This window comes from Rhinoraja longicauda, chromosome 39 (genome assembly GCF_053455715.1).
Source record: "Rhinoraja longicauda isolate Sanriku21f chromosome 39, sRhiLon1.1, whole genome shotgun sequence".
In the NCBI taxonomy this organism is placed as follows: domain Eukaryota; kingdom Metazoa; phylum Chordata; class Chondrichthyes; order Rajiformes; family Arhynchobatidae; genus Rhinoraja; species Rhinoraja longicauda.
In genome coordinates, this window is record NC_135991.1 from 7,340,699 (window position 1) to 7,366,521 (window position 25,823).

Here is a 25,823-nt window from a genome sequence, read left to right on the forward strand (position 1 = left end):
CCTATCCATGTTCTCCACAGATGCTGCCCGACCCTCTGGGTTACTCCAGCACTCTGTGAAACGTCACCTATCCATGTTCTCCACAGATGCTGCCCGACCCTCTGGGTTACTCCAGCACTCTGTGAAACGTCACCTATCCATGTTCTCCACAGATGCTGCCTGACCCGCTGAGTTCCTCTTTGCATTTAAGTGCCCTTTTTTTTAAACCCACAAACCCGCGCGTCTTTGGAACCTGGCACCCTGAGGAAACCTTTGTGGAGAACGTGCAAACTCCACACAGCTCACGAGGTCAGGATCGAGTCTCTGGCGCTGTGAGACAGTGGCTCGACCAACTGCACCACTATGCTGCCCTCATTCCCTCTCTCTTGCACGCTCCTCCTGCCCCTCACAAGGTCATAATAGGAGCAGAATTAGGCCATTCGGCCCATCCAGTCCACTCCGCCATTCAATCACGGCTGATCTATCTCTCCCTCCGAACCCAATTCCCCTGCCTTCTCCCCATAACCCCTGACACCTGCACTAATGAAGAAACTCTTTCTCGCGCACACACACACACACACAAGCATGCTCACTCTCACACACGTAGTCCCCCCTTACACAGAGAGGCTTCCAGACTGAAAGCCCGCTCTCTCTGGAGAATGGGATTCAGGATTGACAGGCAGGACGAGCCGCTTTGAAGATTTCCCTTTGAAGTGGAAACAGCTGCCAGCGACGGTGCAAGTCTCCACCCCCCCCCCCCCCCCGCCCTGCCTGTCAGTGAAGGTAAACCATCTCCACCTCCCACCCCTGGCCCGACGGGAACTGGAGGGGTGTGCAGGACAATAGACAATAGGTGCAGGAGGAGGCCATTCAGCCCTTCGAGCCTGTACGCACCGCCATTCAATGCGATCATGGCTGATCACTCTCAATCAGTACCCCGTTCCTGCCTTCTCCCCATACCCCCTCACTCCGCTATCCTTAAGAGCTCTATCCAGCTCTCTCTTGAAAGCATCCAACGAACTGGCCTCCACTGCCTTCTGAGGCAGAGAATTCCACACCTTCACCACTCTCTGACTGAAAAAGTTCTTCCTCATCTCCGTTCTAAATGGCCTACCCCTTATTCTTAAACTGAGTCCCCTTGTTCTGGACTCCCCCAACATTGGGAACATGTTTCCTGCCTCTAATGTGTCCAATCCCCTAATTATCTTATATGTTTCAATAAGATCCCCCCTCATCCTTCTAAATTCCAGTGTATGCAAGCCCAATCGCTCCAGCCTTTCAACATACGACAGACAGTCCCGCCAATTCCGGGAATTAACCTAGTGAACCTACTACGCTGCACGCCCTCCATAGCAAGAATATCCTTCCTCAAATTTGGAGACCAAAACTGCACACAGTACTCCAGGTGTGGTCTCACCAGGGCCCGGTACAACTGTAGAAGGACCTCTTTGCTCCTATACTCAACTCCTCTTATTACGAAGGCCAACAAACCCCAGAGAGCATACAGGGGGGGCACAGTGGTAGAGTTGCCGGCTCACCGAGTTTGGTGCTGGCTGTTCCAAGTTGTACGTTCTCCCTGTGACCGCGTGGGTTTTCTCCAGGTGCTCCGGTTTCCTCCCACACTCCAAACACGTACAGCTTTGTGGGTTAATTGGCTTCAGTAAAGAAAATGTAAACTGTTCCTCGTGTGTGTAGGATGGTGATCGATGGTCGGTGAAGACTCGTTGGCAAAGGGCCCGTTTCTGCACTGTATCTCTAAGGTCCAGAGTCTAATGCATCCCAAGGATCCTTCTTAAAATGTTTTCCAGAGATGCTGCCTGACCCGCTGAGTAACCCCATCACTTTGCGTCCTTTTGTGTTTTAACCAGCGTCTGTAGTTCTTCGTTTCCTCACTTAACCTAATCTCTGTCTGCACGTCATCCATATTGTTTCTCTCCGTACCGGACTAATGGATATAGAAACATAGAAAATAGGTGCAGGAGTAGGCCATTCGGCCCTTCGAGCCTGTACGCACCACCATTCAATATGATCATGGCTGATCATTCAGCTCAGTAGCCCGTACCTGCCTTCTCTCCATACCCCCTGATCCCTTTAGCAAAAAGGGCCACATCTAACTCCCTCTTAAATATAGCCAATGAACTGGCCTCAACTACCTTCTGTGGCAGAGAATTCCACAGACTCACCACTCTCTGTGTGGAGAAATGTTTTCTCATCTCGGTCCTGTGAATTGTCGCTAGTGTTAGTGTGCGGGGATCGCTGGTCGGCGCGGACTCGGTGGGGAAGAGGTTGTGTTTCTGCGCCGTGTCTCTAAACTAAGTATCGCAAGGCGTTGCAGTGGAGGGGAAAAGCAGAGTGCCCCATAGTGGAGGTGAACTGAGGGCCCCTCTGTGGAGGAGAAGGGCTTATCCTTAAGCTGTGAATGCAGGGAATGGTATGAATGGTACTATTGTTGTGGGAGGAGGGGGGGGGGGTGAGGAGGGAGCGTCGTGCTTTGGGAGGGAGGGAGAGGCGTTGAGGAGGTAACGCCGCGCTGCTATCTTCAGTCTGAAGGTTCTTGACCCAAAACGTCACCTTCTCCTTTTCATATCATATCATATCATATCATATATATACACAGCCGGAAACAGGCCTTTTCGGCCCACCAAGTCCGTGCCGCCCAGCGATCCCCGTACATTAACACTATCCTACACCCACTAGGGATAATTTTTACATTTACATTTACCCAGCCAATTAACCTACATACCTGTACGTTTCCGGAGATGCTGCCTGACCCGCTGAATTCCTCCAGCATTTTTTTGTTGTTTTTGTGTATAGACTTAATCATACTTAATTAAGGATGAGTCTCAGCCCAGGCACAGGTGGGACCTTTGTAGACGGGACATGTTGGGCGCTGGGCAGAAGGGCCTAGTTTCTGTGCTGTGTTCAGTCACGGGCTGGGGGGGGTGGGGTTTGAGGGCAGACGTTCATTCTCTCCTGTTCTCCCTACCACCCTTCTCTGACCCAATGCCCAGGGCCCGCCTGGATTGCGACACGGACCACCGGGACGGAGACCGATGCCGTCCAGTCCACGTACGGTGAGTGTGACCCGGGGGGGGGGGGGGGGCGGGAGCAGGTGACGTAGGAAGAAAGTGAGGGCACGCGGTTAATGTTGATGCCGGGAGGGTCCTGCAGGCCAGGGCAGGCAGGGGAGAATGTGAGAGTTAATGCCCTCTGACTTTCTCCTGCCCTCCATTCTTCTCCTCCTCCGTGGGGCCTGTGCTTTTCACCTCCACCGTGGGGCCTTGAGCTCTTCACCACTTTCAGACCCTTCAGTTTGGGGTCCTCAGCTCTTCTCCTCCACCGTGGGCCCCTCAGCTTTTCTCCTCCACCGTGGGGCCCTTAGCTTTCTCCTCTACTGTGAGACCCTTCAGCTCTTCTCCACCCAGGGGCTCTCAGGTTTCCTCCATCATGGGGCCCTGAGCCCACCCCCTCCACTGTGAGCACATCACCCCATCTCCTCCACTGTGGGGCCCTCAGTTCTTCCCCTCCACTGTGAGGCCCTCAGCCCTTCTCCTCCACAGAGGGGCCCTCAGTCCACCTCCACTATGGGGCACTCTGCTTTTCCCCCCAACTGCAACGCCTTGCGATACTTAGTTTAGAGACACAGCGCAGAAACACAACCTCTTCCCCACCGAGTCCGCGCCGACCAGCGATCCCCGCACACTAACACTAGCGACAATTCACAGCAGCCGATTAACGTGCAAACCTGTACTTCTTCGGGACGTGGGGGGAAACCGGAGCTCCCGGAGGAAACCCACGTGGTCACAGGGAGAAGGTAAAAAAACTCGGTACACACAGCACCTGAGGTCAGGATTGAAGCAGGTATCTGGCGCTGTGAGGCGGCAACTCTACCACTGCTCTCCTTGTTTGTGCAGCAGCTTCACGGGAAGGAAGCGTGCCGGGTGAGTCAGGAGCCGGCGGGGGACGGCCAGCGCACGCTCCGCGACCCGCTGGTCATCCAGGTGATGAGACGCAGCCCGCGGGGCAAGGTGGCCGTGCCTGTCCTGGACCCCCAGCTGGTGGACAACGGCACGCAGACAGAGATCACCTTCGAGCACATCATGGCGCTGAGCAAGGTGCGGCCTAGCTCACCAGCCGCTGTCCTGGAGCCCTACGTCCTGTCTGACCTGTGAGTATCCCCTGTGAGGAAGCCAGCTCTGAATCCAATATACACACCCATCACTGATTTACCAGCAACTGGTGGTCCGGCACCTCCTTTAATCCGGACAGGATTACCACCCCCGACTTCTGCGACCAACTTTGCGAGCCGCTATCTCGGCTCCTTGGCGGACCGTTAGAAACATAGAAAACAGGTGCAGGAGTAGGCCGTTCGGCCCTTTGAGCCACAATGTGATCACGGCCGATCATCCACAATCAGTGCCCCGTTCCGGTTTTCTCCCCGTGTCCCTTGATTCCATTAGCCCCAAGAACTAAATCTAACTCTCCTCTCGGAGGCTGTGATAATAGACAATAGGTGCAGGAGGAGGCCATTCGGCCCTTCGAGCCTGTACGCACCACCATTCAATGTGATCATGGCTGATCATTCTCAATCAGTACCCCGTTCCTGCCTTCTCCCCATACTCCCTGACTCCGCTATCCTTAAGAGCTCTATCCAGCTCTCTCTTGAATGCATTCAGAGAATGGGCCTCCACTGCCTTCTGAGGCAGAGAATTCCACAGATTCACAACTCTCTGACTGAAAAAAGTTTCTCCTCATCTCCGTTCTAAATGGCCGACCCCTTATTCTTAAACTGTGGCCCCTGGTTCTGGACTCCCCCAACATTGGGAACATGTTTCCTGCCTCTAACGTGTCCAACCCCTTAATAATCTTATATGTTTCGATAAGATCCCCTCTCATCCTTCTAAATTCCAGTGTATACAAGCCTCCAGCATCTTCCCCACCACTGATGTCAGGCTAACTGGTCTATAATTTCCTGTTTTCTCTCTCCCTCCTTTCTTAAAAAGTGGGATAACAATAGCTGCCCTCCAATACACAGGAACTGATCCTGAATCTATAGAACATTGGAAAATTATCACCAATGTGTCCACGATTTCTAGAGCCACCTCCTTAAGTACCCTGGGATTCAGACCATCAGGCCCTGGGGATTTATCAGCCTTCAGTCCAATCACTCTACCCAACACCATTTCCTGCCTAATGTGAATTTCCTTCAGTTCCTCTGTTGGTCCGGCAGAAAGTATAATCCAGACAGGCTCTGGAATCAAGGGTGCCCCTGGTAATCTAGGGTGGATCTGAACCTCCAGATTCAGGGACCATCAGTTTCTTCCCGGCGATCCTTTCACCACCTAGAGAGCAGTCCTGACCTCCCATCTACCTTAATGGAGAGCCTTGGACTATCTATTGCACCTGTTCTCCTGTATCTGTACGGTAGATGGCTTGATTGTAATCGTGTATAGTCTTTCAGCTGACTGGACAGCACGCCTCGATTAACAGGCCCCTCATCCTGAATACCCACGGACCCTCACCCCGAATAAACATGACCCTACCCTGAATGAAAAGAACCTAGCTCAAAAACCACAGACCCTTGCCTCGAATAACACAGTTCCTCACCCGAATAACACGGCCTATACACGGACCCTAATGGGGAGCACTTTACGATGTATAGGGAGAGTGTAGCGTATTATTCTCATCGCCTGCTCTCCAGGTGGCAAAGGAGGCGTGGTATATCGTCATGCAGCACGGAAACAGACCCTTCACCCAACTCGACCAACATGCCCCGTCTACACTCGTCCCACCTGCCCACGTTTGGCTCATATCCCGCTAAACCTTCCCTATCCATCTACCTGTCACAATGTCTGTATCCGTACCAGTCTCAACCACCTCCTCTGGCAGCTCATTCCAAACGCCCACCACGCTTTGTGTAAAAAAGTTACCCCTCAGGTTCCTATTAAATCTTTTCCCCTCTCATCTTAAACCTATGTCTCCTTGTTCGCGATTCCCCAACTCAAGTCAAGTCAAGTTTATTTGTCACATACATATACAAGATGTGCAGTGAAATGAAAGTGGCAACACCTGCGGATTGTGCTAAACTACTTTTGGTCTCCTAATCTGAGGAAAGACGTTCTTGCCTTAGAGGGAGTACAGAGAAGGTTCACCAGATTGATCCCTGGGATGGCGGGACTTTCATATGAAGAAAGACTGGATAGACTAGGCTTGTACTCGCTGGAATTTAGAAGACTGAGGGGGGATCTTATTGAAACATATAAAATTCTTAAGGGGTTGGAGAGACTAGATGCGGGAAGATTGTTCCCGATGTTGGGGGAGTCCAGAACCAGGGGCCACAGCTTAAGGATAAGGGGGAAGTCTTTTAGGACCGAGATGAGAAAACATTTCTTCACACAGAGAGTGGTGAATCTGTGGAATTCTCTGCCACAGAAGGTAGTTGAGGCCAGTTCATTGGCTATATTTAAGAGGGAGTTAGATGTGGCCCTTGTGGCTAAAGGGATCAGGGGGTATGGAGAGAAGGCAGGTACAGGTTACTGAGTTGGATGATCAGCCATGATCATATTGAATGGCGGTGCGTACAGGCTCGAAGGGCTGAATGGTCTACTCCTGCACCTATTTTCTATGTTTCTATGTTTAACTACAAAACACAATAGATAGAAGAAAAATAAAATAAAATAAAAATTTAAAAAAATTTAACACAAAAAATAAATTTATACAGTAAATTAAATGAGTCCCTGGTGATATGAGAGTTAACAGTCCTGATGGCCTGTGGGAAGAAACTCCGTCTCATCCTCTCCGTTTTCACAGCGTGACAGCGGAGGTGTTTGCCTGACCGTAGCAGCTGGAACAGTCCGTTGCTGCGGTGGTAGGGGTCCCCAATAATGTTGCTGGCTCTGGATCTGCACCTCCTGATGTATAGGTCCTGCAGGGGGATGAGTGTAGTTCCCATAGTGCGTTCAGCCGAACGCACTACTCTCCGCAGGGCCATCCTGTCCTGGGCAGAGCTGCTCCCACTCTGGGTAAAAGACGCATTCACCCGATCTATTCCCCTTATGATTTTACACCACTCTACAAGATCACACCTCAGCCTCCTGCGCTCCAAGGAATACAGTCGTACCCTGCACTGCTGGTGTTACACACATACCTGGCTGGCTCTCGATCAGTTCTGACGTTGTGTCCCGTTGATGTCCACATACAGCCCTCCACTGGTCAACGATTTCTACGAGGCCAACGACTACATGGACAGCGGGCACCATGAGGTGGATCGAACCGAGGACCTGGAGTACGAGGTGAGATAGACGCGCTAACGTTAGGAAAAGGGGACGTACAACGAGATCTAGGTGTCCTAGTGCGTCAGTCACTGAAAGGAAGCATGCAGGTACAGCAGGCAGTGAAGAAAGCCAATGGCATGTTGGCCTTCATAACAAGAGGAGTTGAGTATAGGAGCAAAGAGGTCCTTCTGCAGTTGTACAGGGCCCTAGTGAGACCGCACCTGGAGTACTGTGTGCGTTTTTGGTCTCCAAATTTGGGGAAGGATATTCTTGCTATTGAGGGCCGTGCAGCGTAGGTTTACTAGGTTAATTCCAGGAATGGCGGGACTGTCATATGTTGAAAGACTGGAGCGGCTAGGCTTGTATACACTGGAATTTAGATGGATGAGAGAGGATCTTATCGAAACAAATAAGATTATTAAGGGGTTGGACACGTTAGAGGCAGGAAACATGTTCCCAATGTTGGGGGAATCCAGAACCAGGGGCCACAGTTTAAGAATAAGGGGCCGGCCATTTAGAACAGAGATGAGGAAAAACTTTTTCAGTCAGAGAGTTGTGAATCTGTGGAATTCTTTGCCTCAGAAGGCAGTGGAGGCCAATTCTCTGAATGCATTCAAGAGAGAGCTAGATAGAGCTCTTAAGGATAGCGGAGTCAGGGGGTATGGGGAGAAGGCAGGAACCGGGTACTGATTGAGAATGATCAGCCATGATCACATTGAATGGTGGAGCTGGCTCGAAGGGCCGAATGGCCTCCTCCTGCACCTATTGTCTATTGTTGTCCGCCAAGGCCCGCTCCATTTCCCGGTATTAACTCCCCTTCCCATTCCCAACCTGACCTTTCTGCCCTGGGCCTCCTCCACTGGTAGAATCAGGCCACACACTTACTGGAGGAACAGCAGAAGATAAGACACTGGAGTAACTCAGCGGGACAGGCAGCATCTCCGGAGAGAAGGAATGGGTGACGTTTCACAGAGTGCTGGAGTAACTCAGCGGGTCAGGCAGCATCCCCGGAGAGAAGGAATGGGTGACGTTTCAGGTCGAGACCCTTCTTCAGACTGGGAGTCTGGGGAGAGGGAGACAGAGATAAGGAAGGGTAAGGTGTGAAGAAGAGACCTCAAAGGGGATGGAAATCATGGAAAATGACGATTAGATCATTGTTAGCTAGGGGAAGGTGACAATGAAGCATACAAAGATAAAATTTAATCAAGGGGACCGTCAGACTGGTCGGAGAACTAGGAGAACAGCCTCATGTCTCAACCCGAAACGTCACCCATTCCTTCTCTCCAGAGATGCTGCCCGACCCGCTGAGTTACTCCAGCACTCTGTGAAACGTCACCTATGCATGTTCTCCACAGATGCTGCCTGACCCGCTGAGTTACTCCAGCACTCTGTGAAACGTCACCCATCCATGTTCTCCACAGATGCTGCCTGACCCACTGAGTTACTCCAGCACTTTTCTGTCTGTCTCGTATTCCGCTTGGGTAGCTTACAACCCAGTGGTATGAACATTGAATTCTCCAATGGCATTCATAGCAAGAGGATTTGAGTTTAGGAGCAGGGAGGTTCTGCTGCAGTTGTACAGGGCAATGGTGAGACCACACCTGGAGTATTGTGTGCAGTTTTGGTCTCCTAACCTGAGGAAAGACGTTCTTGCCTTAGAGGGAGTACAGAGAAGGTTCACCAGATTAATCCCTGGGATGGCGGGACTTGCATATGAGGAAAGACTGGATAGACTGGGCTTGTACTCGCTGGAATTTAGAAGACTGAGGGGGGATCTTATAGAAACATATAAAATTCTTAAGGGGTTGGAGAGGCTAGATGCGGGAAGATTGTTCCCGATGTTGGGGAAGTCCAGAACCAGGGGTCACAGCTTAAGGATAAGGGGGAAGTCTTTTAGGACCGAGATGAGAAAACATTTCTTCACACAGAGAGTGGTGAATCTGTGGAATTCTCTGCCACAGAAGGTAGTTGAGGCCAGTTCATTGGCTATATTTAAGAGGGAGTTAGATGTGGCCCTTTTTGCTAAAGGGATCAGGGGGTATGGAGAGAAGGCAGGTACAGGCTACTGAGCTGGATGATCAGCCATGATCATATTGAATGGCGGTGCGTACAGGCTCGAAGGGCCGAAGGGCCGAATGGCCTACTCCTGCACCTATTTTCTATGTTTCTATGTTTCTGTGTGCAGGAGGTGGAGCTGTACAAGGAGCGGCACCAGGAGAAGTTGGGCCTGACAGTGTGCTACCGTACCGATGATGAGAACGACACAGGCATCTACATCGGGGAGGTAAGTCAGCCCTGACAATCATGAAACCACCAGGCGTAGGAGCAGCTCGATGTCGTCAAGCTGGGAAGGGTACGGAGGAGATTTACGAGGATGTTGCCAAGGGCCTGAGCTACAGGGAGAGGTTGAGAAGGCTGGGTCTCTATTTCTTGGAGCGCTGGAGGTCGAGGGGTGATCTTTTTGAGGTGTATAACATCATGAGAGGAATAGATCGGGTAGATGCACAGAGTCTCTTGCCCAGAGTAGGGGAATTGAGGACCAGAGGACGTAATAATAATAATAATGCATTACATTTATATAGCGCTTTTCATATACTCAAAGACGCTTTACAGGGATTTAGAGAACATAGGGAAGTGAATAAATAGATAAATAAGTAAACGAACAGAGAAAGGAGGCAGAAGGTGAGGTGACCTTCAGTGGTTGAAGGCAGTGCTGAACAGGTGAGACTTCAGTGATGTTTTGAATGTGGTGAGTGAGGAGGAGTCTCTGACGGTTTGGGGTAGTGAGTTCCATAGGGTGGGAGCAGCGATGGAGAAAGCCCTGTCCCCCCAGGATCTGAGTTTGGTCCGGATGTGGGGGGATAGGAGATTGGCAGCAGCAGAGCGGAGGGTGCTGAACATAGGTTCAGGGTGAAGGGGAAAAGATTTAATAGGAACCTGAGGGGTAACATTTCCACACAGAGGGTGTGGGTGTATGGGACAAGCTGCCGGAGGAGGTAGTTGAGGCTGGGAATATAACAACTTTTAAAATACATTTAGACAGGTACATGGTTTAAAGGGATATGGGCCAAATTGCAGGCAGGTGGGGCTAGTGTGGATGAAGCATCATGGTTGGCATGGGCAAGTCGGGCCAAAGGGCCTGTTTCCATGCTGTGTGAACCGAGAATCCTTTCCTGCAACCCCCAGCCACCCACGTCACAGTCGTGACGGTGGTGGTGCAGCGGGTAGAGCTGCTGCCTCACTGCTCCAGAGACCCAGATCCATCCCCACCTCTGGCACTGTGCGTGGAGATTACACGTCCTCCCTGGGACTGTGTGGCTTTCCAGTGTGTGTGAATCTATATGTGAGTGAGGGTGTGTACACGAGGGCCTGTGTGTGTGTGTGTGTGTACACGAGGGCCTGTGTGTGTGTGTGTGTGTACAGGAGGGCCTGTGTCTGTGTGTACACGAGGGCCTGTGTGTGTACATGAGGGCCTGTGTGTGTGTGTGTGTACACAAGGACCTGTGTGTGTGTGTACATGAGGGCCTGTGTGTGTACACAAGGACCTGTGTGTGTGTGTACATGAGGGCCTGTGTGTGTGTACACGAGGGCCTGTGTGTGTGTGTGTACACGAGGGCCTGTGTGTGTGTGTGTGTGTGTACACGAGGGCCTTGTGTGTGTGTGTACACGAGGGCCTGTGTGTGTGTGTGTGTGTACATGAGGGCCTGTGTGTGTGTGTGTACACGAGGGCCTGTGTGTGTGTGTGTACATGAGGGCCTGTGTGTGTGTGTGTACATGAAGGCCTGTGTCTGTGTGTGTGTACAGGAGGGCCTATGTGTGTGTGTACACGAGGGCCTGTGTGTGTGTGTGTGTGTGTGTACACGAGGGCCTGTGTGTGTGTGTGTGTGTACACGAGGGCCTGTGTGTATGTGTGTACACGAGGGCCTGTGTGTGTGTATGTGTGTACACGAGGGCCTGTGTGTGTGTGTACACGAGGGCCTGTGTGTGTGTGTGTACACGAGGGCCTGTGTGTGTGTGTGTGTACACGAGGGCCTGTGTGTGTGTGTGTGTACACGAGGGCCTGTGTGTGTGTGTGTGTACACGAGGGCCTGTGTGTGTGTGTGTATACACGAGGGCCTGTGTGTGTGTGTGTGTACACGAGGGCCTGTGTGTGTGTGTGTACACGAGGGCCTGTGTGTGTGTGTACACGAGGGCCTGTGTGTGTGTGTGTGTACACGAGGGCCTGTGTGTGTGTGTGTGTGTACACGAGGGCCTGTGTGTGTGTGTGTACACGAGGGCCTGTGTGTGTGTGTGTACATGAGGGCCTGTGTGTGTGTGTGTACACGAGGGCCTGTGTGTGTGTGTGTACATGAGGGCCTGTGTGTGTGTGTGTACATGAGGGCCTGTGTCTGTGTGTGTGTACAGGAGGGCCTATGTGTGTGTGTACACGAGGGCCTGTGTGTGTGTGTGTGTGTACATGAGGGCCTGTGTGTGTGTGTACATGAGGGCCCGTGTGTGTGTGTACATGAGGGCCTGTGTCTGTGTGTGTGTGTACACGAGGGCCTGTGTCTGTGTGTGTGTGTACACGAGGGCCTGTGTCTGTGTGTGTGTACACGAGGGTCTCTGTGTATGTGCACGAGTGTATGCGAGGGTCTGTGTGTGCGTGCTGTGCCTGCATGTGTAGGGTGTGTGTGTGTACGTGAGGGTCTGTGTGTGTGTGTTCCAGCATGTGTCTGTGTGTGACCATGTGTACCCGTGTGTGTGTGTGTACATGGGGGTCTGTGAGTGTGTGTGTGTACCAGCGTGTGGTGTGTGTACCTGTGTCTGTGTGTGCTCATGTGTGTACGCAAGGGTCTGTGTGTGTGTGTGTACGTGAGGGTCTGTGTGTGTGTGTACCAGCGTGTGTGTACCAGCGTGTGTGTGTGTACCCGTGTGTGGCCATGCGTACGCGCGTGTGTGCACGCGAGGGTCTGTAGGTGTGTGTGTGTGTACCTGTGTGTGTGTGTGTACTCGTGTGTGTGTGTGTGTACGCGAGGGTCTGTGGGTGTGTGTACTCGTGTGTGTGTATGTAGGCGAGGGTCTACGTGTGTGTGTACGCGAGGGTCTGTGTGTGTGCCTGTGTGTGTGTGTACACGAGGGTCTGTTTGTGTGTGTGTACACGAGGGTCTGTGTGTGTGTGTGTGTGTATGCGGGGGTTTGTGTGTGTGTGTGTGTGTGTGTGTGTGTGAGGGGTGTGTGGGTGTGTGTGTGTGTGTGAGGGGTGTGTGTGTGTGTGTGTGTGTGTGTGTGTGAGGGGTGTGTGGGTGTGGGTGTGGGTGTGTGTGTGTATGCGAGGGTTTGTGTGTGTGTGTGTGTCTGTGTGTGTGTGTATGCGAGGGTTTGTGTCTGTGTGTGTGTGTGTGTGTATGCGAGGGTCTGTGTCTGTGTGTGTCTGTGTGTGTGTGTATGCGAGGGTCTGTGTGTGTGTGTGTGTGTGTGTGTGTGTGTATGCGAGGGTCTGTGTGTGTGTGTGTGTGTGTGTGTGTGTGTGTGTATGCGAGTGTGTGTGTGTGTGTGTGTGTGTGTGTGTGTGTGTGTGTGTGTGTGTGTGTGTGTGTGTGTGTGTCTGTGCGGCCTGCAGGATGGTGCTGAGCGGGATTCCCCTGCAGGAGCTGGTTGTCTGTACCTGCCGTCTGTGTGTGTACGCGAGTGTCTGTGTGTGTCTGTGTGTGTGTGTGTACGCGAGTGTCTGTGTGTGTGTGTGTGTGTGTGTGTGTGTCTCTGCGTGTCCCTGCTGCCTGCAGGATGGAGCTGAGTGGGATTCCCCTGCAGGAGCTGGTTGTCTGTTCCTGTCTGTCTGTACCTGCCGTGTGTGTGTGTGTGTTACCCAGAGTGAGCAGCCAGCCAGCCTGCCTGCCTGCCTGATGATGCTGGCCGGCCTGGCTCTGCCTGTGTTTGGTGGGAGAGTCAACCATGCGTGAGAATCCCATCACCTCCCTCACAGCCTGCACCATCTCCATGCCAACTCCTAATGGAAAAGATTAATCTACTTTACTGCTTGGCAGACTGTGACAAAGACTTCCTTCGGGCTACGTTTGCCCGAGTGCTGACTACATCTTGAGTTGGGGCTGGAGGTTCAGGAGAGATCTGATACAAGTGTATAAAATTATGAGATTTAGAAGGATGAGGGGGGATCTTTTTGAAACATATAAGATAATTAGGGGATTGGACACATTAGAGGCAGGAAACATGTTCCCAATGTTGGGGGAGTCCAGAACCAGGGGCCACAGTTTAAGAATAAGGGGTAGGCCATTTAGAACGGAGATGAGGAAGAACTTTTTCAGTCAGAGAGTGGTGAAGGTGTGGAATTCTCTGCCTCAGAAGGCAGTGGAGGCCAGTTCGTTGGATGCTTTCAAGAGAGAGCTGGATAGAGCTCTTAAGGATAGCGGAGTGAGGGGGTATGGGGAGAAGGCAGGAACGGGGTACTGATTGAGAGTGATCAGCCATGATCGCATTGAATGGCGGTGCGTACAGGCTCGAAGGGCTGAATGGCCTCCTCCTGCACCTATTGTCTATTGTCTATATTGTCTAGTCAGGGTAGACAGTCAGAACCTTTTCTTCCCCTGTGGTGAAAATGTCATAAGGTCATAAGTGAAAGGAGAAGAATGAGGCCATTCGGCCCATCGAGTATACTCCGCCATTCAATCATGGCTGATCTATCAAGTCAAGTCAAGTCAATTTTATTTGTATAGCACATTTAAAAACAACCCACGTTGACCAAAGTGCTGTACATCAGTTCAGATACTAAGGAAAAAATGAAACATACAGTAGCACACATACATAACAGCACATACAAAACAGTTCACAGCGCCTCCTCAATGAGCCTCAAACGCTAGGGAGTAGAAATAGGTTTTGAGCCTGGACTTAAAGGAGTCGATGGAGGGGGCAGTTCTGATGGGGAGAGGGATGCTGTTCCACAGTCTAGGAGCTGCAACCGCAAAAGCGCGATCACCCCTGAGCTTAAGCCTAGACCGCGGGATAGTGAGTAGCCCCAAGTCGGCCGACCTGAGGGACCTGGAGTTAGAGAGGGGGGTTAGAAGATTTTTGATGTAGGGGGGGGGAATGTCCATTTAGGGCTTTATATGTGAATAGGAGGAGCTCTCCCTCCTAACCCCATTCTCCTGCCTTCTCCCCATAACCCCTGGCACCCGCACTGATCAATAATCTATCTATCTAGGATGTAGGATAGTGTTAATGTACGGGGATCACTGGGCGGCACGGACTTGGAGGGCCGAAAAGGCCTGTTTCCGGCTGTATATATATCATATATGATGATATCTCTGCCTTAAAAATATCCACTGACTTGGCCTCCACAGCTGTCTGTGGCAAAGATTTCCACAAACTCAACCCTAATGTCAAAGAGTTTTTTTTTAGATTTTAGAGATACAGCGCGGAAACAGGCCCTTCGGCCCACCGAGTCCGCGCCGCCCATCGATCCCTGCACTTTAACACTATCCTACACACACTAGGGGCAATTTATACATTTGCACAGCCAATTAACCTACATACCTGTACGTCTTTGGAGTGTGGGAGGAAATCGAAGATCTCGGAGAAAACCCACGCAGGTCACGGGGAGAACGTACAAACTCCGTACAGACGGCGCCCGTAGTCAGGATCGAACCCGAGTCTCCGGCGCTGCATTCGCTGTAAGGCAGTAACTCTACCGCTGCGCCACCGTGCCGCCCTTAACAGGACTTTCCAACTTAACGATGTGCTTCCTATAACAGGGTGACCAAAACAAACATAAATACTTTAATTACACTTGCTCCATGATGGATCACTGAACCGGCTAACGTGTTACCTGCTCTTTTGCAGATTAATCCGAATGGTATTGCGGCAAAAGACGGTCGGATCCGAACCGGAGATCGAATCGTTCAGGTAGGACAACTCCCCGCCAGACCGCTGAAGAAATTGCTGCAGGAGTCCAAAAACAGGGTCGGCATTAGAGGTTGATCAGGGACCGAAAGTTCCAGGAGGAACATGCACACAACCAGCATGTCACTCTGCACCCAACCCCAGCTCTGGGAGTGTGTGACGGGGCGGTGCGGAGGGAGGGAGCTTCAGTGAAGAAAGCCAATGGCATGCTGGCCTTCATAACAAGAGGAGTTGAGTATAGGAGCAAAGAGGTCCTTCTGCAGTTGTACAGGGCCCTAGTGAGACCGCACCTGGAGTACTGTGTGCAGTTTTGGTCTCCAAATTTGAGGAAGGATATTCTTGCTATTGAGGGCGTGCAGCGTAGGTTTACTAGGTTAATTCCCGGAATGGCGGGACTGTCATATGTTGAAAGACTGGAGCGACTAGGCTTGTATACACTGGAATTTAGAAGGATGAGAGGGGATCTTATCGAAACGTATAAGATTATTAAGGGGTTGGACACATTAGAGACAGGAAACATGTTCCCAATGTTGGGGGAGTCCAGAACCAGGGGCCACACAGTTTAAGAATAAGGTGTCGGCCATTTAGAACTGAGATGAGGAAAAGCTTTTTCAGTCAGAGAGTTGTGAATCTGTGGAATTCTCTGCCTCAGAGGCCAATTCTCTGAATGCATTCAAGAGAGAGCTAGATAGAGCTCTTAAGGATAGCGGAGTCAGGGGGTACTGATTGAGAATGATCAGCCATGATCACATTGAATGGCAGTGCTGGCTCGAGGGGCCGAATGGCCTCCTCCTGCACCTATTGTCTATTGACTCTGTGTGTGTCTGACTCCAGGAGGGTGTGACGGGACGGTGCGGAGGGAGGGAGCTTCACTCTGTGTGTGTCTGAGCCCGGGAGTGAGTGTGTGACGGATATTTTCAGGCTGGATCAAGACCTTATCAATAGACACCGGCACTTTGCCTCCTTTTATCATCATATCATATCATATATATACAGCGCGGAAACAGGCCTTTTCGGCCCACCAAGTCCGCGCCGCCCAGCGATCCCCGCACACTAACACTATTAACACTATCCTACACACACTAGGGACAATTTTTACATTTACCCAGCCAATTAACCTACATACCTGTACGTCTTTGGAGTGTGGGAGGAAACCGAAGATCTCGGAGAAAACCCACGCAGGTCACGGGGAGAACGTACAAACTCCTTACAGTGCAGCACCCGTAGTCAGGATCGAACCTGAGTCTCCGGCGCTGCATTCGCTGTAAGGCAGCAACTCTACCGCTGCGCTACCGTGCGGGGTTTCGTTGGTGAATGTGTACGTAAACGTGCTGTTCCTTTCTATTTTACACACAAGCTTACTGCCCATGGTTTGTTGCAGATAAACGGAGTGGAGGTCCAGAACAGAGAGGAGGCGGTGGCCATTCTGACCCGGGAAGACAGCACCAACGTCTCGTTACTGTTGGCGCGGCCGGAGATAGAGGTAATGGGGGGGTGGTCCTGGGAGCGTGTGGTACGGAGAGATATCTCACATCCCAGCGGGTACGTTGAGGGCATTCTTCTGGGTCCGGCTGTCTACCCTGTACATGCTTCTCATCATTTGATAAATGGCTATCACGGGCAGTGTGGCCGTAGAACTGCTGCCTCACAGCGCCAGAGACCCGGGTTCCATCCTGACTACGGGTGCTGTCTGTACGGAGTTTCTACCTGCTCCATGTGACCATATGGATTTTCTGCAGGTGCTCCGGTTTCCTCCCACATCCCAAAGACGCGCACATTTATACAATGTGTCCCGAGTGTGTAGAATAGTGCCAGCGTACGTACTGGGTGATCGCTGGTCGGCACAGACTCGTTGGGCCGAATGGTCTCTTTCCACGTTGTATCTCTAAAGTCTAAAGGTCTCCTCCCAACCTCCGACGTTGCAGAGAAAACAATCCAAGTCTGTCCAACCTCTCCCTGTAGCTGGAACCCTCTAATCCAGGCAGCGTTCTGGTAAACCTCCTCATTCTGCATCATCTCCCTGTAGCTGTGACCCTCTAATCCACTCTCCCTGTAGCTGTGACCCTCTAATCCAGGCAGCGTTCTGGTAAACCTCCTCTCCGCCCTCTCCCTGTAGCTGTGACCCTCTAATCCAGGCAGCGTTCTGGTAAACCTCCTCATACTGCATCCTCTCCCTGTAGCTGTGACCCTCTAATCCACTCTCCCTGTAGCTGTGACCCTCTAATCCAGGCAGCGTTCTAGTAAACCTCCTCATTCTGCATCCTCTCCCTGTAGCTGTGAACCTCTAATCCACTCTCCCTGTAGCTGTGACCCTCTAATCCAGGCAGTGTTCTGGTAAACCTCCTCTAAACCCTCTCCCTATAGCTGTGACCCTCTAATCCACTCTCCCTGTAGCTGTGACCCTCTAATCCAGGCAGCGTTCTGGTAAACCTCCTCTCCACCCTCTCCCTGTAGCTGTGACCTCTAATCCAGGCAGCGTTCAGGTAAAACTCCTCCTCTCACCCTCTCCAAAGCCTCCACATCCTTGCTGTGATGGGAGGCGACCAGAACTGCTGAAACCACACTAGAGTATTGTCTTGCATTTTGGATCCATGCCGTATAAATTGTCCCTAGTGTGTAGGTAGTGTGTTGTACGGTGTAATCACTGGGCCAAGGGCGTGTTTATGTCTAAGGGAAGGATAGCGTTAAGCTGGAAAGTCCTATCTTGTCTTTGACATTTTTATCCTGGGATAAAGGTTCTGAATGTCTCTCATGATTTTATTTACTTCTGTCAGGTCTCCCCTCATAGAAACAAAGAAAACAGGTGCGGGGATAGACCATACGGCCCTTCGAGCCAGCACGGCCATTCAATATAATCAGGGCCGATCATCCACAATCAGTACCCCGTTCCTGCTTTCTCCCCATATCCCTTGATTCCGTTAGCCCTAAGAGCTTGATCTATCTCTTGAAAACATCCAGTGAATTGGCCTCCACTGCCTTCTGTGGCAGAGAATTCCAGATTCACAACTCTCTGGGTGAAAATGTTTTTCCTCACCTCAGTCCTAAATGGCCGACCCCTTATTCGTAAACTGTGACCCTTGGTTTTAGACTCCCCCAACATCGGGAGCATTTTTCCTGTATCTAGCCTGTCCAATCCCTTAAGAATTTTGAATGTTTCTATAAGATCCCCTCTCATCCTTCTAAATTCCAGTGAATACAAGCCCAGTCGACCCAATCTTTCCTCGCATGACAGTCCCGTCATCCCGGGGATTAACCTGGTGAACCTACGCTGCACTCCCTCAATAGCAAGAATGTCCTTTCTCAAATTAGGAGACCAAAACTGCACACAATTATTCCAGGTGCGGTCTCACCAGGGCCCTGTACAACTGCAGTAGGATCTCCTTGCTCCTAAATTCAAGTCTTCTCGCTTTGATCCTCAACCTCTGATGTTCCAGAGAAAACAACCCAATTTTGTCCAACGTCCCCCTGTAGCTGAAACCCTCTAATGCAGGCACCATTGTGGTAATAGGCCGCTCAGGGAGTGAATATCCCTGCAGGAACAAGCATGCAACTAGTCTGTCATTCTGCGTCTAACCTGTCCTCTGAGAGTGTGTGTCAGGATGGTGTAGAGGAAGCTTCACTCTGACTGTGGGAGTGTGTAACAGGTATTTTCAGGCTAGATCACAACTTATCACCTGACAAGCCCCTTGCTGCAACCTAATTTCCTTTTCGCCACACAGCTGGATGAAGGATGGATGGAGGAGAGAGCTGAAGCAATGGACATTGCCAGTCGAGAGGAGGGAGAGGAATCACTGAAAAGGCTTGGCAAGGCCACCCCAGCGAAGCATGTGAGTGCCAGGGAGTGAGAGGGACATCGGACATACATTCAATGTGTCCCTGACTTCCCCAACCCGTCTCGGCCCTAAAGCCGTCATGTTCATATCATTGGAGGGGAATTAGGCCATTCGGCCCATCGCGTCTACTCCGCCATTCGATCATGGCTGGTCTATTTTCCCTCAACCCCAATCTCCTGCCTTCTCCCCATAACCTTTGACACCCATACTAATCAAGAACTTGTAAATCTCTGCTTTAAAAATACTCAATGACTTGATCACCACCGACGGTGAATCTGTGGCAGTGAATCCCACAGATTCACCATCCTCTGACTAAAGAAATTCCTCCTCATCTCCTTCCTAAAGGTGTGTCATTTGATTCTGAGAGTGTGCCCTCTGGTTTCCTCCCACATCCCAGACGTGTGGGTCTGTAAGTTAATTGTCTCTCTGCAAATTGCCCCTGGTGTGTAGGGAGTGGATGCGAGAGAGAGCTGGTGTGATCAATGGTCAGTGTGGACTCGAAGGGCTGAAGAACCTGTATCTCTAAACTAAAGTATGTGGCGGTGGAAGGTTACGGTCATGATCAGGGGTCTTTAATTGATTGATTGAAAGATGCAGCATGGAAACAGGTCCTTCAACCCATCAAGTCCATGTCGACTAAGCTAGTCCCATTTGCCCGCATATTGCCCATATCGCTCCAAACCTTTCCTATTTCCTTCTTGGATGAAGGGATTAAAAGTACCATTAGCAGATGATACAAAGCTGGGTGGTAGTGTGAGCTATGAGGAAGATGCTATGAGATTGCAGGGTGACTTGGACAGGTTGTGTGAGTGGGCGGATGCATGGCAGATGCAGTTTAATGTGGATAAGTGTGAGGTTATCCACTTTGGTGGTAAGAATAGGAAGGCAGAATATTATCTGAATGGTGTCAAGTTAGGAAAAGGGGATGGACAACGAGATCTGGGTGTCCTAGTGCATCAGTCACTGAAAGGAAGCATGCAGGTACAGTAGGCAGTGAAGAAAGCCAATGGCATGTTGGCCTTCATAACAAGAGGAGTTGAGTATAGGAGCAAAGAGGTCCTTCTGCAGTTGTACAGGGCCCTGGTGAGACCTCACCTGGAGTACTGTGTGCAGTTTTAGTCTCCAAATTTGAGGAAGGATATTCTTGCTATTGAGGGCATGCAGCGTAGGTTCACTAGGTTAATTCCCGGAATGGCAGGACTGTCATATGTTGAAAGACTGGAGCAGCTAGGCTTGTATACACTGGAATTTAGAAGGATGAGAGGGGATCTTATTGAAACATATAAGATTATTAAAGGGTTAGAGGCAGGAAACATGTTCCCAATGTTGGGGGAGTCCAGAACCAGGGGCCACAGTTTAAGAATAAGGAGTCGGCCATTTAGAACTGAGATGAGGAAAAAGCTTTTTCAGTCAGAGAGTTGTAAATCTGCGGAATTCACTGCCTCAGAAGGCATTGGAGGCCAATTCTATGAATGCATTCAAGAGAGAACTAGATAGAGCTCTTTAGGGCGGCACGGTAGCGCAGCGGTAGAGTTGCTGCTTTACAGCGAATGCAGCGCCGGAGACGCAGGTTCGATCCTGACTACGGGTGCTGCACTGTAAGGAGTTTGTACGTTCTCCCCGTGACCTGCGTGGGTTTTCTCCGAGATCTTCGGTTTCCTCCCACACTCCAAAGACGTACAGGTATGTAGGTTAATTGGCTGGGTAAATGTAAAAATTGTCCCTAGTGGGTGTAGGATAGTGTTAATGTGCGGGGATCACTGGGCGGCACGGACTTGGAGGGCCGAAAAGACCTGTTTCCAGCTGTAGATATATGATATGATATGAAGGAGATATGGGGAGAAGGCAGGAACGGAGTACTGATTGGGAATGAACAGCCATGATCACATTGAATGGCGGTGCTGGCTCGAAGGGCCGAACGGCCTACTCCTGCACCTATTGTCTATTGTCTATTGACGTAACTGCGCAATTGACATTTTAATGTTGAAACAAAGAACCGCAGAGGCTGATTAATACACAAAAGGCCACAGAGTGCTGGAGTAACTGAGCAGGACAGGCAGCATCCATGGACAACCTGAATAGGTGACGTTTCGGGTCGCAACTCTTCTTCAGTCCCCTATTTTAATCTTGTTATTGTTGCATTGTCAATCAATCAAGGGAATAATGCTTGCTTGCTGCAGCCTTACAGACCCATTAACGCAATAACAACAATAAATAATCAATAGTACAATGAATTAATGATCAGTAATACTCAGTGACCTGGCCCCACAAAAGAGTAAAACCTCAGTATGTAATGATGCCGAGACAAAATGTGTAGGGACTACAGATGCCGAAGATAGACACAAAGCAGGGGTGTAATGCTGAGGCTCTATAAAGCGCTGGTCAGGCCACATTTGGAGTACCGTGAGCAAATCTGGACCCCATATCTGAGGAAGGATGTACTGGCTCTGGAGACGAGGTTTACAAGAATGATCCCAGGGATGAATCATCAAGCCCATCGAGTCCACTCCGCCATTCAATCATGGCTGATTCTTGCTATGGAGGGCGTGCAGCGTAGGTTCACCAGGTTAATTCCCGGAATGGCGGGACTGTCGTATGTTGAAAGGCTGGAGCGATTGGGCTTGTATACACTGGAATTTAGAAGGATGAGGGGGGATCTTATTGAAACATATAAGATAATTAGGGGATTGGACACATTAGAGGCAGGAAACATGTTCCCAATGTTGGGGGAGTCCAGAACAAGGGGCCACAATTTAAGAATAAGGGGTAGGCCATTTAGGACGGAGATGAGGAAGAACTTTTTCAGTCAGAGAGTGGTGAAGGTGTGGAATTCTCTGCCTCAGAAGGCAGTGGAGGCCAGTTCGTTGGATGCTTTCAAGAGAGAGCTGGATAGAGCTCTTAAGGATAGCGGAGTGAGGGGGTATGGGGAGAAGGCAGGAACGGGGTACTGATTGAGAGTGATCAGCCATGATCGCATTGAATGGCGGTGCTGGCTCGAAGGGCTGAATGGCCTCCTCCTGCACCTATTGTCTATTGTCTATCTCTGCCTCGTAAACCCATTTCCTGCCTTCTCCCCATAGCCCTTGACACCCGTTCTAATCAAGAATTTGTCTATCTCTGCCTTAAAAATATCCACAGCCCCCTGGGGCAATGCGTTCCCACAGATTAACAACCCTCTGACTAAAGAAATTCCTCCTCATCTCCTTTCAAAAAGAACACCTTTTAATTCTGAGGCTGTGCCTTCTGGTCCTAGACTCTCCCACTAGTGGAAACATCCTTCCCACATCCACTCTATCCAGGCCGCTCACTGTTCGGTACGTTTCAATGAGGTCCCCCCTCATCCTTCTAAACTCCAAAGAGTACAGGCCCAGTGCCGACAAACGCTCATCATATGTTAACCCACTTATTCCTGGGATGGTTCTTGTAAACCTCCTCTGGACCCTCTCCAGAGCCAGCACATCCTTCCCCACATATGGGGCCCAAATTGGCTCACAATACTCCAAATTCGGTCTGTCCTGCGCCTTAGCATTACATTTGTTCCCTTTTCCCTAACCCTCAGTCTGAGGAAGGGTCTCGACCCGAAACGTCACCTATTCTGTCTCTCCAAAGATGCGGTCTGACCCGCTGAGTTACTCCAGCGTTTTGTGTCGGCTCAACACTGACTCGGCTTGTACTCGCTGGAATTTGGAAGATTGAGGGGGGATCTTATAGAAACTTACAAAATTCTTAAGGGGTTGGACAGGCTCGATGCAGGAAGATTGTTCCCGATGTTGGGAAAGTCCAGAACCAGGGGTCACAGTTTAAGGATAAGAGGAAGTCTTTTAGGACCGAGATGAGAACGTTTTTTTTCACACAGAGAGTGGTGAGTCTGTGGAATTCTCTGCCACAGAAGGTAGTTGAGGCCAGTTCATTGGCTGTATTTAAGAGGGAGTTAGATGTGGCCCTTGTGGCTAAAGGGATCAGGGGGTATGGAGAGAAGGCAGGTACGGGATACTGAGTTGGATGATCAGCCATGATCATATTGAATGGCGGTGCAGTACAGGCTCGAAGGGCCGAATGGCCTCCTCCTGCACCTATTTTCTATGTTTCTATGTGTCTATCTTCGGTTTAAACCTGCAGTTCCTTCCTACACACTTCTCAGCCGCTCTGGTGTTTTTGCAGAAGGAGGACGAGGTGGAGGAAGAGGAGGAAGAGGATGAGAAGGGCTCGGAGGACACGGGGAACGTGCTGAGCAACAGCCAGGAGCTGGACAGCGGGGTGGGCCGCACGGACGAGAGCACGCGTAACGACGAGAGCTCGGAGCACGACATCCTGGGGGATGAGCACGCCGCCACCACCACCACCACGGCCGTCACCATCAGCCAGGCCGGTGACACCACTCCGGGTACGGTGCGGAGACTGCGTCAGCCCAAGGGCGAGTCGCTGCCCGGCTTGACCGAGGAGGAGTGCCTGCGCTACCGGGAGCTGCTGGAGATCCGGTGCCACCTGGAGAACGGCAACGCCGCCCTGTGCTACCGGGGGCTGGACGTCAACCGCAACGAGGGCGGGGTGGGCCGGCTGGCGGCCCTGCTGCAGGAGGAGCTGGACCACTTGGAGTTCAAGTGCCGCAACGTGCTGCGGGCGCAGAAGATGCAGCAGCTGCGGGAGCGCTGCATGAAGGCCTGGCTGGCCGGGGAGGGGATCCCGTTCGACGGCGGTGGAGACCCACTGCGCCGGGGGGGCCTGTGCGATATCACCGAGCTGCCGGAGCGCTCAGACCGGGACAGTACCAGCGCCTACAACACGGGCGAGAGCTGCCGGAGCACGCCGCTGCTGGCAGAGCCGACCGCCGCAGCCCTGCCACCCGACGGCTCCTGGCGCCGTGGGAACATGGGCACGGCTCCAAACCTCAACCTGGAGCCTCCCACCACCTGCAAGGCCAGCCCGCCCCGCTTCCGCAGCTTGCCCCGGCACGGAGACGAGAGGGTCAGGCGGGGGCAGCGAGGGGGGGCGGACACAGGGGTTGGTGGCGGTGGGAGCCCCTACCTCTCCCGGTCCCACCGCTCGCCGGGCCGGCAGGCGGAGCGTTACCGCAGCTGCGTGCAGCTCACCCCCACGTCCCTGCCCATGCCCCTGCCCCTGCCCCTGCCCAGCACCGAGGCCAGGGGCCAGGGCGAGTGGAGGGTGAAGGTGAGAAGCGACGGCTCTCGCTATGTGGCCAAGCGGCCGGTGAGGGACCGGCTGCTGAAAGCCCGTGCCCTGAAGATCCGCGAGGAGCGCAGCGGCATGACCACGGACGACGACGCCGTCAGCGAGATGAAGATGGGCCGCTACTGGAGCAAGGAGGAGAGGAAGCAGCACTTGGCACGGGCCCGGGAGCAGCGCAGGAGGCGGGAGTTCATGCTGCAGAGCCGGATGGACTGCCTGAAGGAGCAGCAGGCGGCCGAGGGGCGCAGCGAGATCAGCATCCTCGCCCTCAGCCACAAGAAGACCATGAAGCGGAGAAACCGCAGGATCCTCGACAACTGGATGACCATCCAGGAGATGCTGGCTCACGGAGCACGCACTGCCGACGGCAAGAGGGTCTACAACCCTCTCCTCTCCGTCACCACCGTCTGAGGGAACCCCCCGCACTCTGCCCCATCAACACCCCCTGGACTCTGTCCCTCCCCCCCTGTGTGGATGAGGAGGAGAGTCTAGGACCAGAGGGCACAGCCTCAGAATTCAAGGACGTTCATTCAGCCAGGAGATGAGGAGGAATTTCTTTAGTCAGAGGGTGGTGAATCTGTGGGGCTCATTGGAGACCACAAGTCATTGGGTATATTTAAGGCAGAGATAGATAGATTGTTGATTAGTCTGGGTGTCAGGGGTTATGGGGAGATGGCAGGAGAATGGGGGTTGGGAGAGTGAGATAGATCGGCCATGATTGGATGGCGGAGTAGACTTGATGGGCCGAATTCTGCTCCTATCACTTCTGACCTTGTGAACCCTAGACTCTCCCCCACAACCTTTCCACTCTGCACCCGTCAAAGGGTGGATGGTAGTTCCTAGACTCTTCCCCCTCGCCCCTCCGCTCCGCCCCCAGACTCTGCTCCCTCGAGCCCCGCGCCCACATCCCGATCTGACCTCCCCCTTCCCTGGCTCTGGAGTCTGGTGTTTGGAGGTGGGGAGGCCTTGGAGTCCGAGGGAGGATGGGGGAGGTGTGGACAGGGGAGGGAGTGGGGGTTGATTTGTAGTGCAGGAGGAGGAGAGGGGACAGGAGAAGGGGGAGGGGAGAAGGGGGAGGATGGGAGTGTCTCTCGGGGGGGGGGTGGGAAGGCTTGGAAGAGAGGGGACATTGGTGCTTTGGAAGGTGGGGTGTGACTGTCTCTGGGGATTGGGGGGCAGAGTGTACTGTTTGATTGGACCCTCCACCAAACACGGTGGGCATTGCTACAGGGGCTTGCTGGGGTGGGGTATCCAGCACCCCTGTTTTTAGTGTCGACGAGGGCAGCTTTGACTCCAGGTAGGTCGATGTTTTTTTAAGGAGCTGATGTTTACAAATCGGTGACCGCCGCGGCCAGGAGCGGTCGCCAGGACTATTGCGTTCTCGCAGGCCGCTGAATGTTCTCCCCGAGTCCTGCAAATGTCGTGGCATCTCTCAGCAAGTGTCGCGCGGCGGGACTGGGCCTTGCCGGCCGGCCATCCCGCTGCTCTGCCCACGTCCGGCTGCACTGAGGGGGGAGTCTCACCCCAATGGAAGGTAAAGGTCCCAAAGGTCGGGACCATGTGGCCACACACACGCACACGCACGCAGTAGAGGATGATTGCGGCTTCCACCCCACTCCCGACTGTGCTCCGGGATCCCAGGGTACAATCCTGTGGC

The 25,823-nt window shown here is 52.1% G+C and overlaps 1 protein-coding gene across 1 annotated transcript; it reads left to right on the plus strand.

Moving 5' to 3' along the window:
- The first annotated feature begins 2,990 nt into the window (after positions 1-2,990).
- On the plus strand, positions 2,991-25,191 carry LOC144611122 (PDZ domain-containing protein 4-like). The gene is made up of 8 exons (XM_078430186.1): positions 2,991-3,053; positions 3,894-4,147; positions 7,181-7,271; positions 9,439-9,537; positions 15,087-15,149; positions 16,528-16,629; positions 18,866-18,973; positions 23,141-25,191. The coding sequence occupies exons 1-8, from the start codon at positions 3,033-3,035 to the stop codon at positions 24,575-24,577; spliced, it is 2,175 nt and encodes a 724-aa protein (XP_078286312.1). The 5' UTR covers positions 2,991-3,032; the 3' UTR covers positions 24,578-25,191.
- The last annotated feature ends 632 nt before the right edge of the window (positions 25,192-25,823 follow it).

Excerpts from the sequence above, each read along its gene's own strand:
- LOC144611122 (XM_078430186.1), top strand. The coding sequence starts at position 3,033 with ATGCCGTCCAGTCCACGTACG. Across the intron at positions 7,272-9,438 it reads CCGAGGACCTGGAGTACGAG|GAGGTGGAGCTGTACAAGGA; the intron begins GTGAGATAGACG and ends TTCTGTGTGCAG. Across the intron at positions 18,974-23,140 it reads AGGCCACCCCAGCGAAGCAT|AAGGAGGACGAGGTGGAGGA; the intron begins GTGAGTGCCAGG and ends GTGTTTTTGCAG.